The sequence below is a fragment of the Exophiala dermatitidis genome, assembly GCF_000230625.1.
Source record: "Exophiala dermatitidis NIH/UT8656 unplaced genomic scaffold supercont1.7, whole genome shotgun sequence".
Lineage (NCBI taxonomy): Eukaryota > Fungi > Ascomycota > Eurotiomycetes > Chaetothyriales > Herpotrichiellaceae > Exophiala > Exophiala dermatitidis.
Genome location: NW_008751652.1, coordinates 1,143,467 through 1,155,331, shown reverse-complemented (window position 1 = coordinate 1,155,331; position 11,865 = coordinate 1,143,467). Strand labels below are relative to the sequence as shown.

At 52.4% G+C, this 11,865-nt stretch overlaps 6 protein-coding genes across 6 annotated transcripts; 3 read left to right on the top strand and 3 right to left on the bottom strand.

The window, feature by feature from the left end:
* Positions 1–81: 81 nt before the first annotated feature.
* On the bottom strand, positions 82–3,956 carry HMPREF1120_08234 (uncharacterized protein). Its single transcript, XM_009162479.1, has 2 exons — positions 3,808–3,956; positions 82–3,404 (listed from the first exon to the last, which is right to left on the bottom strand). Exon 2 carries the CDS (start codon positions 3,328–3,330, stop codon positions 412–414), a length of 2,919 nt encoding a protein of 972 aa, XP_009160727.1. The 5' UTR covers positions 3,331–3,404; positions 3,808–3,956; the 3' UTR covers positions 82–411.
* A 136-nt stretch (positions 3,957–4,092) lies between these two features.
* On the top strand, positions 4,093–5,620 carry HMPREF1120_08233 (uncharacterized protein). The gene has a single exon (XM_009162478.1). It carries the CDS (start codon positions 4,382–4,384, stop codon positions 5,216–5,218), a length of 837 nt encoding a protein of 278 aa, XP_009160726.1. The 5' UTR covers positions 4,093–4,381; the 3' UTR covers positions 5,219–5,620.
* Positions 5,142–6,944, bottom strand: HMPREF1120_08232 (60S acidic ribosomal protein P0). Its single transcript, XM_009162477.1, has 5 exons — positions 6,750–6,944; positions 6,537–6,699; positions 5,801–6,478; positions 5,551–5,747; positions 5,142–5,368 (listed from the first exon to the last, which is right to left on the bottom strand). Exons 1-4 carry the CDS (start codon positions 6,828–6,830, stop codon positions 5,725–5,727), a joined length of 945 nt encoding a protein of 314 aa, XP_009160725.1. The 5' UTR covers positions 6,831–6,944; the 3' UTR covers positions 5,142–5,368; positions 5,551–5,724.
* Positions 6,945–7,049: 105 nt separating this feature from the next.
* Positions 7,050–9,268, top strand: HMPREF1120_08231 (uncharacterized protein). The gene is made up of 3 exons (XM_009162476.1): positions 7,050–7,719; positions 7,772–8,503; positions 8,561–9,268. Exons 1-3 carry the CDS (start codon positions 7,262–7,264, stop codon positions 9,099–9,101), a joined length of 1,731 nt encoding a protein of 576 aa, XP_009160724.1. The 5' UTR covers positions 7,050–7,261; the 3' UTR covers positions 9,102–9,268.
* Positions 9,269–9,330: 62 nt separating this feature from the next.
* On the top strand, positions 9,331–11,486 carry HMPREF1120_08230 (uroporphyrinogen decarboxylase). The gene is made up of 3 exons (XM_009162475.1): positions 9,331–9,569; positions 9,651–9,692; positions 9,775–11,486. The coding sequence occupies exons 1-3, from the start codon at positions 9,515–9,517 to the stop codon at positions 10,767–10,769; spliced, it is 1,092 nt and encodes a 363-aa protein (XP_009160723.1). The 5' UTR covers positions 9,331–9,514; the 3' UTR covers positions 10,770–11,486.
* On the bottom strand, positions 10,833–11,743 carry HMPREF1120_08229 (cytosine deaminase; the record flags this gene model as incomplete). The annotated part of the gene is made up of 4 exons (XM_009162474.1): positions 10,833–10,857; positions 11,106–11,371; positions 11,476–11,558; positions 11,665–11,743. 4 exons carry the CDS (start codon positions 11,741–11,743, stop codon positions 10,833–10,835), a joined length of 453 nt encoding a protein of 150 aa, XP_009160722.1.
* Positions 11,744–11,865: the final 122 nt, after the last annotated feature.

Sequence of the window (11,865 nt, the reverse complement as noted above, 5' to 3'; positions counted from 1 at the left end):
TCCCTCGAGCCTCGACAGAAATACACTAGGAGGATAAAGAGCAGCAGTTACAACATGGTACAATGGAGAGAGAACTGGAAGTATGGCTTTGATGGTAATATTAATACCAATAGTAATAGTGTCTTGCCGTGTATGCTTTGCGCATACCTATCAAATAATAGCCGGGCGGCATGCGTGATGCAGAAACTCCTGTTGACTCCAAACGATTCCCCAGCCCTCATAACAGCCCAGGTCCGATATCCTGTTTGCCCTGAGAGGACATTGTTGTAAGCAGAAAGCCTCCCCAAATTCCTATGCACCACCCCACGAAGTCTATCCCATGAGTGCCAGTGGCAGCATGCCTTCAATAATAACCAAAAGAATAACCATATTAATACAGTTGTTTGGCATCGCCTTTGGCAATGCCGCCTGCTATGCGTCGTCGGCTGTAGTCCCGAGGATCTGCCAGTTGCCGGACGAGGCGGCCAATTGGTCATCGCCCATGGAAGTCAGATTGCCCGGCGGCACGGCAATAGCTTGATCCATGCCCGCAGTTTGCAGGAGCTTGAGGTTCGCCGACATTTCAGAGCCGGGATCAAAGGTAGATGGCTCGCGCTCCATCTCATCGTCGATGAAGTCATCCTCAGGCATGACCACCCGGCCTGTGTTGCCCAGACTGCCATATACCATGCCGGAAGCGCCAGCAACATAGTAGTGGATGAGATTTCGATCAGATTCCTTGCTGAAGAACTGGTAGAACCGCTTCTCTGGTTTGATGACGGCATGTAGCGCAGTGCAATACTCCATCACATATCTTTTGATGACAGAGGTGTAGGTGGCAAGGAGATGTTCTGCAAAAGAAGCCAATCGGTCTTCTTGAATCGTATAGAGACTTTGGCTGCCGGAACGGAGGCGTCCAAGAAGGACACAGAGGATTTTGAGTCCAAATGCCATAATAATAGGGAGTCTGTTGGAGAAGCGTGGACGTTCAGGTCCAAAGTCCGACGCCAGACTTTGTAGGCTGTTACAAATAATGGTAGTGGTAGAGGTGGGTGTAATAATAGGGTCGTTCGTGGTAATGATATGTTCGACTTGTTCCAAGGTATCGAGAACGGCATCGATAGATGGAAGTATGTTTGGAGTGGTGGAGCAAAGCACGCCTGCCGAGTCGTCGATGGCTCGTAATGTTGAAACGTACCCGGAGCTATGGTTGCATCGGGCCACGAGGAGTGCTGAGAGAGTCATGCCGGGTTGCGGCTCCTGCCATTGTGGATATTGTTGGGTAAGAATGAATAGAGTAAGAATAATGGTATGTCTGTGGTAGGCAGGGTGACTGAGGGTTTCAAGGCGTTTCTCTCGTGATTCAGTGATTTCATCGAGAGAGGCCAGCTTGCCAATGAGTAGTTCATACAACTCGTTGAACTGGCTTTGACGTGTGATCAAGACCCCCGGGTGGTTTTCAATGAGCTTTCTAAGCCTGCGGTAGCCCAGGGCGTCAAGGCTGCCACGGCGGAGGTATTCCATGGCAGCTGTAAGGGATTTCTTGGCCGACGCCCCAACACTATTGCGACGTGGAGATCGTTGTGGTGAGCGGTTAGGAGATCGGCGGGGTGATGTGCCCGGAGATCTCTTCTTGCGAGGGCGGACAACGTAAGAGTTTTCTTTACCCTCGGCAACATGATGATGACTGCTGCCTTTGTCATTGGTAAGGTCAGCAGGTGGAAGACTCTGATTCTCAGGTGCAAATGCTCTGACGGGGCGAAGAGGAAGAGCCGCTGATTGAGATGGTGCTTCGGCGGCTTGCTCTGGAGCTATAGTCTCTTTGGCCGGCATGATGTTGGCATGCGCTGGCTCTGTCTTGTCTTCGGCAATAATGGTAATGGGGCGGTCAGCCTTCTTGGCAGGTTGAGTTGATGATGGAGCAGAATGCTCTTTGTCATCGGCGGCAACAGGGGTCTGTCGGCCGCTTCTTTTGAGGTTCTGAAGCCCACTGGCGACGGGAAGGTCCTTTTCGTCGTATCTGACAGCATCATGGCGACTTGGCACCTTACGATGATGGATGACGGTGGAAGACAGGTATTCCTTCTCCGTGTTGACTGGAGTTTGACGACCGGATGATTTGTCGGACAGTGACTTGTCCTTGAGCTCGACAGGCTTCTTGGTAGCCTCTCCACGGGAACCAGGACGATGTGTCGGTGCGGCCATGGGGGTGGCAACAATACGACCTCGTCTGACTGGTGCCGAGAGCAACGGGCGAGCGTCAACTTGGGGGCTTGCTGGTTTCAGCTCTTTTGTGATCTCAAGCTTGTTGTCCTTCGATGATTTGAAGATAACATTGCGAGAGTGGGCGGAAGTGCCTTGACAGGAGCTTCCTGTTGGTTCGCCGTGATGGCTTGCTTGAGGAGTTTCCAGAGCATGTCTATCTTGTCTCTCCCCTGAGGTCTCAGCGGCGACCTTTTGAGCAGATTTCTTGTATGTGGGGGCATCCAGACTCTCCATGGAGCCAAAGACGAAGTCTTCTGGTTTGATCGAGGCAGGAGTGAAGCCGCGACGTTGTTGCATGAGTTGTTTGTTTTGTGCTTTGATGGAGGCGATGGCCGACCCGGGACGGGGTGCTTTGCCAGCCTTTGCAGCCGACTTGTCTGGGTTGTGAGAGTCTTCACGAAGGGCAGCTTGTGCATGGGGGTTGAGACCACCCATGATCATGCGGGCACCTTGGGCGTCATATTTGGCATATTCCCAGTAAACTGCACGGCTGTTCTCGCGGACTTTGATTTGTCCATCGGTGAGACCTTGGTAGATAGCCTTCCTGGCTGCTTCACCATCTTTCTCCCGATCCATTTGAGTGCGGTATGAGGTAAGAAGGATTCGGAGCCACTCTGGGGCATAGGTACGAGGAGGGATGCGTTTGTCTCTGATTGCAGAGCACACATGGTAGAAAAGGCGAGGGCTGTAGCCGGCATGCTTGCAGATGTTGATGATTGTTTCATTGGCGTTCTTCTGGTTCACGCCCTTGGCTGAACCGCAAAGAACAATGAGCTGCGGGAGGAGGATGTCCAACTGAGGTTGGATTTGAGTCTCAAGATGCTGTGCCACTTTGGAGATGACGCGGCAGGCTTGAGTGGACAAAGTAGTCCGTTCAGAAAGGGCAGTGGTGACAATGTCAGGCAAGATGGCCTTGACACGTTCTACGAAGTCTTTGGGGAGGACGCTGTTGTCCTTGCGGTTGTCGAAGATCTCGGAGAGCTTGACAAGAAGATCCTGACGCTTCTTCCAGCTCTCCTCGGTCTCTGGGAGGGTGAGTTCATAGTGCAGGAAGTTGAGCACGTCAACATAGGTGGTGCCGAGCATCTTGGCTCTCAGGCCAGTGATGGTGAAGTAGATTGCTTTTCCAGCAACCGGAATGAGTCTGTCGACTTTGCTCACTGCAACACACGTTGTTAGATGGACGAAAAACAGCAACGCGGGAGAAAAAGCACAGCACGCAGCATACAGAAACCCATGTTGGAGACGGAGGCACAAAGTGCTTCTGTAAACTCTCGCGGGAAACAGAGAACAACAGGCAACAAGATGAGAGGCAAACTGCCAAAAGCAGAGCAGAGCAGCGCGGAAAAAGAAAATGGGGAGTGCGATGGAAGTGAGGTTTGGAAGAGCAAGTGTAACAGTGAGCTTGAGCTTGAATTCAAGTGTGGTCAATTGAGTACAGCTTGTGGTAGAGCATCTAACTACTGCCAGTGTGTAACAGAATGTTTATGGAGGAGAGAGTAAGGGAGAAGAACTGGGGGAGATGCGAGACTTAAGTAGACGGCAGATGAAAAGGACACGTACCTATCAGCAGAAATCCAAGTAGCAGCCCACCGTAGAGAGGTCAGAAGGCTGGGTGTTGAGGAGAATTGACTCTTTACAAAGTTTGTATAGAGGAGAAGAAGCGCTCATGTGGAAGGGTTCGTGTTGTTGATCCCGATGTTTTGGAGGAGCGCCGTGAGGGGCTTGGCGGCCGGGGCGGATGGAGGTTGGTGGGAGACCAATCACCGCCGCGATCGGCCGGTGATTGTGGATTAGATAAGCGGCGCCTTCTCTGGTTGCGTCTCTAGCACCCAAACCTTATCCTCACGCATTCCAATCCTGAACATTGGATCTGCTGGTCTCCCAGGCGCCTGACAATATACAAAAGCACAAGTGTTTGGAAATCGAGAACCTTGGAGTGTTCCTTCAGCAACTTGAGGAAACCGGTTTGCCACATTGAACTCAAACTACGGTGCACGATACTCTGGAAGCGGGCATCCATTGGAACCGTACACCCTATCCAGCAGCCAGAAGTGTCCTTTCTCAGCCTCCGCCCTCCCATTGATGCAGGCAATCAGATAGAGTTCCTGCAGTGGCGTACGCCATAACTCGGTCCATGCGAATACCGCAGACTTCTAACATGGCCAAGACGATTCCAATACGGCCGCGCCACAAGGCCGTGCTCCGACTTCATTTGGACGAAGTAACCCATCCGGCCAGCCAGATCGCTTGCTCTTCTCTGGATTCCGGGCTGTATCTAACACGTGCCATTGAACATGTTACCAGTCAGCTGTACACCCCCTACGGCCTCGACAGCGTTCCGAAAGTGAGATCCGTTACTGTGGTGCTCAGGTCGATGGGTGGTGTTGCCTACACGACCGGATTGCCTTTGGACGATCTTCACAAGGAAATCCACCTGTCATTGGACTACGTGCAGGGGGTGCAGTCAAGAGACTCGACGAGAATTCGCCACGAAATTGCTGGCGTTGTCACCCATGAAATGGTGCACTGTTACCAGCACAACTGCCACGGGACTGCTCCAGGGGGTTTGATTGAGGGCATAGCTGACTTTGTCCGGCTAAAGTGCGGCTTGGCCCCACCACATTGGAATAAAACACCAGAAAGCAGAGGCCAAAGATGGGACGAAGGTTATCAGAAGACTGCATGGTTCCTGGAATGGCTTGAAGATCGACATGGCAAAGGCAGCATCAGCCGCATGAACGAAACGATGGGACGCGAAAAGTATGATGAGAAGAAATTCTGGCACGGCTTGTTTGGCCAATCCGTAGAGGAGCTCTGGAGCCAGTACAAGGCCTCTTGGAAAGCGAAAGAAGAAGACACCTGTGCCGAGCTGGCACGTGACCCGAGCACTGCAGGATCAGAAGCTGAGATGGTTAACCTGAGCGAAGATGAGAAAGAGGAAGCGATGAAGGCAAAGGAGTTTTTCGCATAGTATTTCTAAGAGCGTGGGTATTGCTATTGTTTTGTCTTGCGTGTGAAGCGAAGGAGGTAGTGATGAAGTCTGATGCAGCGATTCACAGCGGATGGCGTCAGAATGGGACAATGACGGGGCATGTTGTGAGAGCTACAGTATGTGGGAAATCTGTTGAAGGAATCAGCAAATGTATACCCAACAGCCATGAAGATTCGATTTGGAAGAACGGCATCAGTAAAAAATTAGAGTGTTGTTGTTGCGTAGTTTTGTTCTTCATAGAACAGGTTCTCGGGGTTAAAAATTGTTCATCACGCCGGGGAGGTCTGGGTTTAGGAGATTGTAGTGCTTACCAGGTTGTGTTAGTTTTCCTCCGCAGCGATCTGATCAATTAGGCACTCAAAAGTACAAAATCTGCTAGGATGGCATTCATGTCATTGCACCTATGTAGTTCGTCTATCGAGCTAGCAGCTGCTGTTCCGTCGCGTGCATGTGCCAATCCTGACTGGGGCCCACGTCTGGGGCATTTAGTCGAAGAGACCTCCGAAGCCTGGTTGATGTTAGGAAATCTGCCACATACCCAAATTTCAGGTCTGGACTTACCCTCGTCTTCGCTCTCTTCCTTCTCCTCTTCCTTCTCCTCCTCCTTGGCAGCTTCAGGAGCAGCCGACTCGGTGGCAGCAGCCGCGGCCGGAGCGGCAGCGGCATAAGCTTCAGGGTTGGCAATACGATCCTTGAGCTCGTCAATGGCCTCCCAGCTGTAGTCAATCTCAATGGCAACAGAGATGAGGTTCTTGTAGCCGTTGATCAAGCTGTGCATAACCGAAGGCAGAGTCGGGTAGTTGGCGGCCAGAGAGATGGTAGTGATGGTGGCAATGGCGGCGGACAGAGACTTGAGCAATTGGCTCTCTTCAACATCCAACACATCCGGAGAGAAAGTGTTACCCTCCTCATAGACCTGCACAACCTTCATACCGTAGGTGAAAGGAGAGATGTTCAACATGTTGAGAAGAGTGGCTTCGGAGGGACCGACTTTGGCGCCAGCCTCAACCAACTTCAGGTCGGTGGTAATTTCAATGGTACCACGAGCAATCTTGGTAGGAACACCGAGGGCCTGGAAGAAAGAGGTCTTGCCAGGTTCCATACCAGTGTTTCCGGCCGGAACGTAGACATCACCGGGCGCAATGGCACCAGCACGAGCAGGGGCCGCGACACGGTTGGCCAGGATCTTGTCTCGGATGGTCTTCAGGTCGCCGTTGGTGAAGATGAAACCAACGTTGCCTATGATAGTTTGTTAGGGCTGCGCGCCACTTGCGAAACGTCCAACCGTCGAGCGTACCTTTGACGTGAGGGAGCAGACGCTCGTACTCCGGGTTGTCAGCAACGAAACCCTTGAGAGCACGGCGGACCATGGTGTTCTTGCCCATCAAGACGACCGCGTCGCCGCGGAGCGCCTGACGGATCTCGTGCATCTGCTGTGAAGAGACATTGTCGACGCCAACCTGCAAAATCGTTAACAGATGCCCGTGCCTTTGGCCGTCGGGGGACTTGCGATGAAGATCGATTTGTACTCGTCGAGCAAAGTCTTGAGCTTGTCGAAGTAGACGCTCTTGCTGCCGGATTTGCCCCCCATGACTTCTTAGTATGAAGTTAGGATGTTTAAGGGCAAATTGATTGTGTGATTAAGTGGTTGAGGTTGTTGTGAGGTTGTGTGGTTTACGGATTGAACCTGCGCATGCGAATTTGGTCGAGGCGATGCGGAGAGCAGTGTGCGCGGAAATCTTGGGTCTTGGCGCGCGCTATGGTGGAGCAATTAGCAGGAATATGCAGTTGACTCGCCAGCACTGCATGCTAGGATGGCTACCAACTACTCCCGGGCAGTACTACAATTGTATGGTTCCGGATTTCATGTGCTAATCTCATTGATCTGGGCTTGTGTGAACCCGCTGTACTGGGGTTGCTGGTTAGTGAGAGTGCTGTATCAGCATTCTCTGTCGAATGCTGGGGAAATACCCGACAATATAAAAAGTACACCCCAAGCTTGAACAGGCCCAACTCCTGAAAATGGTTCGTCACCCATTTCAAAAGTTATGCTGTGTGCAGCCAATCGATGGCCAACAACCTTTCCTCTTGGCAGCTTCGGGGGCCATAATCAGCTCTTTCAACCTCAAGGATGGGACACTTATGAGCCAATGGTCTCGGCCAGAGGAAAGAGAGGCCCAGGCCAATGGTGCAGCCTCGTCTAACGGTCAGGAGGAGCCCCCTGTCAAAAGACGGAGAGTCGAGGGGCAGAATCCAGCAGATCTCTCTCGGCAGGCTACAGACGAATCCGTCGAGATCATCTTCGACAGCCAAAAAGGAGGAAAGGGGAAACCTTTAGCGGAGGGTCCTCAGTTGTCCAATGTCTCGCACATCATCGTCACGAGTGACGGAGCCACGGCCATCGCAGTGACCACGACAGACAAGTCAATCAACGTCTTTGCTGTACGACCTGGCGGAGTCCTGGACTTGCAAAGCCAAAGGTCTGCGAAACTTTTGAGTGGTTTGACAAGTACACATACTGACATAAACTAGGACAATGCCCAAAAAGGTGTCTTCGATCGTCCTTACGGCCGACGAAAAGAATATTATCGTTGGGGACAAGTTCGGCGACGTTTATCTGCTACCTTTACACCATATAGAAGGCTCGGTGCCGAAGAAGGTGGAGAGCAATCAGGCTCCACGCCCCTTCAGTCCCTCAGCGTCCGAACTGACAGTTCACACGAAACGAAACCTCGAAGCGCTGCGGCAACAGCAGAAACAGAAGGCCGCCCAACCGAAGAAAGAAGGCCCCAACTTCCAGGTGAAACTTCTACTGGGTCACGTTTCACTTCTGACCGACGTAGCCATCGCCGAAGTCCAGGATGGAATGAAACGAAAGCAGTATATTCTGAGCGCGGATCGGGATGAACATATTCGTGTCTCCCGGGGCATCACCCAGGCTCACATCATTGAGAACTATTGCTTGGGGCATCGGGACTTTGTGAACAAACTATGTGTGACACCATGGAACCCCGAGTTCCTGGTGGCAGGTAGCGCAGAGCCGTCGTTAAAAGTCTATCATTTCCAAACGGCGCGTTTACTTGATCAAGAACTCTTCCAGGGAGCTGTGCAACAGGATATCACCAGTGCGCTGAGCATGGACGACGGCGAGCGTTCACTAGACCGCCTTGTTGTTTCCGGCATCTGGCCCGTACATTACACGGTGGCTGGTAACTCGCCACGTTCTCGTCATCCTCCCCACGTTTTGCTAGTCGCGTTCGAAGGGTAAGCCCGTTCCATTTCTTTGCATTGGAAAATGCTAACCACGCCATACACATCCAGACTTCCACTCCTCCTGAGCTACAGCCTCACAGCGGCAGGTCAGCTGGTTCACCATCAAACCCTGACACTAGGTGGAAATGTATTGGATGTCGGCATTGGGCCTGCTCTATGGGATATCGTGGTCAGTATCGATACGGTGCACAAGCCTGGCTCTATGAAGATTGTCCGCCCTGAAGAAACTCCTGCAACCGAGTTCTTTGAGACCTTCGAGTTATTCTCGAACTTGACTGTGGACGAGGCCGGGTTAGTTCAGTCCGAGAACCGCGACGAGCCTGAACTGCGCTGGGAGAGGACGAGCTTGGCAATGCTTCTGAATGAGGCAGCTTCGAGTTGCAAGACGCAAGAGGTTTCATTGGAAGCACCACCCAAAACCCACAGTGTGTACAGTCCTCTGGGAGAGAGTCTATACGGTCTGGAAAATCTTCGGAAGAAGAGAGGGTTGCAGGCCCAAGAGGAGGATGCCGAAGCCGAAGGCGAACCTGACGCGGGAAACTTGGAAGGCGGCGACGAGATACCAACAGCTACAGAAGAGGGTGCTTAATGAGACGTTGATGACGGTCGACTTGAATGAGACCGATTTGACTGCCATAAGGCCGAATTTGGTGTAATCCTGCAACGTCCAATACTGTAGAATATAAGATCGTCTTCAGACATAGCGAGGGATGTACTTCAATCTATAGTCCATCAAATCTATATATTTTCCTGCTGGTACTGTTAGCGATTGAAGTGGTCGGACTCGGATCCACATTCGGCCGGGAGCGAGCGGTTCTCGTCACTACCTACTCCCCACGCTGTTTCTGACAAACAAACTGCCAGTGTCGGTCCAACTTGAAGGTCGAATTGAATTCCGTTCTGTCCAAGCACTGAACGCATTGTCTCGACCATAGTACGCATCTTGTACTATTCCCTCACCTGCCTCTCCCTTTTCTTCTCGCAGCGCGAGCGCCTGGCATCATGCCCCACGACTTTCCGCCTCTGAAAAATGACCGACTTCTCCGGGCGGCCCGCGGTGCGTCAAGACACACGATGATGGGCATACTATAAGCCAGCATCTTTTGGCGGGCCAGTGAACTGAACATCCTGAGAACAGGCGAGCAAGTCGACCGACCGCCCATGTGGGTGATGCGACAAGGTATGCAACGACCACAGTGCCTTGGGTTTGAGCAGGCGCCTCTCTCATTAGGAAAGACAATAATGTCCTGACCATTTCTCAGCCGGTCGGTACCTCCCCGAATACCACGAAGCGAAAGGGAACCACGACTTCTTCGAATGCTGCCGGTCGCCCGAGATTGCGTCGACCCTGACACTGCAGCCGATCGATCGGTACGAGGGTCTGATTGACGCCGCCATCATATTCTCCGATATCCTGGTGATTCCGCAGGCACTAGGCATGGACGTACAGATGGTGGACGGAGTTGGACCCAAATTCCCCGAGCCTCTCCGGTCGCCGGCCGATAAACAATACAAAGAGGTTCTCGAGCGAGATGTGGACGTGGCCAAAGAGCTGGGCTACGTATATAAAGCTATTACGCTGACCCGGACCAAGCTGGCCGGGCGAGTGCCCTTGTACGGATTCTGCGGCGCTCCCTGGACTCTGCTGTGCTACATGGTAGAGGGCGGAGGCACCAAGCTGTTTCGAGAAGCAAAGACGTGGATCTACAAGTACCAAAAGGAGAGCCAGGCATTGCTACAGAAGATCTCGGAGGTCTGTGTCGAGCATCTGGCGTTGCAGGTTGCCGCCGGGGCACAGATTGTCCAAGTCTTCGACTCGTGGGCTGGAGAACTCTCGCCCGCCTCGTTCAGGGAATTCGCTTTACCTTGGCTCAAATACATTTCAACGAATCTGCCAAAGCGGCTACGCGAGATGGGTGAAGATGTTGTCCCTATGGTCGTCTTCGCAAAGGGCGCCTGGTATGCTCTGGACGAACTGTGCGATTCAGGCTACGACGTCGTCGGGCTCGACTGGCTGCACGACCCGGCGGAAGCTGTCAAGATCGCTCGAGGCCGAGTGACGTTGCAAGGCAATGCGGACCCTGGTGTTCTATACGGCTCCCATGAAGCGATCACGGCCGTGGTCGAGAACATGGTCCGGGGCTTTGGCGGAGGGAAACAGCGCTGGATCGTCAACCTCGGCCATGGAATCACCCCTGGTGTCAATCCTGACAACCTCAAGTTTTTCTTTGAGGAGGTTCATAGATGTACGACATGAGCCGGCTAAACTGTTTGATAGAAGAAAGATTTATACACGTGGTACTAAAAGCGAGATTTGTTCTCATTCCTCGCCAATATCTTCATTCCTGCTCGCGACTAATATCAGCGGGGATTGATAAACAAAGAAGGGTGGAAGGACAGCCGTTGCCACCCAGGGAGGATCAGGGCGGACATTGCGGGGAAGGCATAGCACAGCATGCAATAAGAACAAAACACACACTGAGTGAGAGGCCTCTCAGGGAAGAAAACAAAGAGCCACTGGCAGGACAGAACCTAAAGCTCAAAGATGCACTGGCAGTGAGAGTCGACGAGAGAAACTAGGACTTGAACATACCACACACGAGGCTTCTCCTCAATAAACACTCTCATGAGCTCCTCACACTCGCGGCTCTCCAGCACAACCACCTCGACACCCCTCTGTTTCAAGTACTCTTCGCCCCCCATGAACGTCTTGTTCTCCCCAATCACCACCCGGCCCACTTTGTACAGCAGACAAGCACCCGTACACATGTCACAGGGACTGAGCGTCGTGTACATTGTGGCTCCAGCGTATGCTGATGCCGGTAGACGGCCGGAGTTTTCGAGGGCCGAGATCTCGCCCTGCAGTAAGATAGGAGAGCTGATGAGAACACATGTAAACAAATAGTAGACTCGCAATATATGTACTGGACCTAGCTATGCATGTATTGTGAATGGTTACTTACATGAAGAGTCGCGCTGCCCTTTTGCACACGCATATTATGTCCGCGACCGAGGACTTTGCCGTCTTTGGATACGAGGCATGCTCCTGGGTAGACATAACATCTGGATGTCAGCATTCGTTGCGGGGACTGGCATCTTTAAGGCCAGCGATAAAGGTATGTAGGTGCTTGCTGTAGAGATAAGCTACATACCAATCGGTACCCCTCCCTCCGCCAACCCCTGCTTCGCTTCTTCAAGTGCAGCAATGAACCCGGGATCTGTGTCTGTCATTTCTAGATAGGGATACTAGTATAGGTACATATGTGTGAGAACGAGCGTCCAGAGGAAAAGGCGAATCTGTAGAAAGGGTCTTGTTCCGCGCGCTCTCCTCCACCTCCACGGCCACGGTTGAT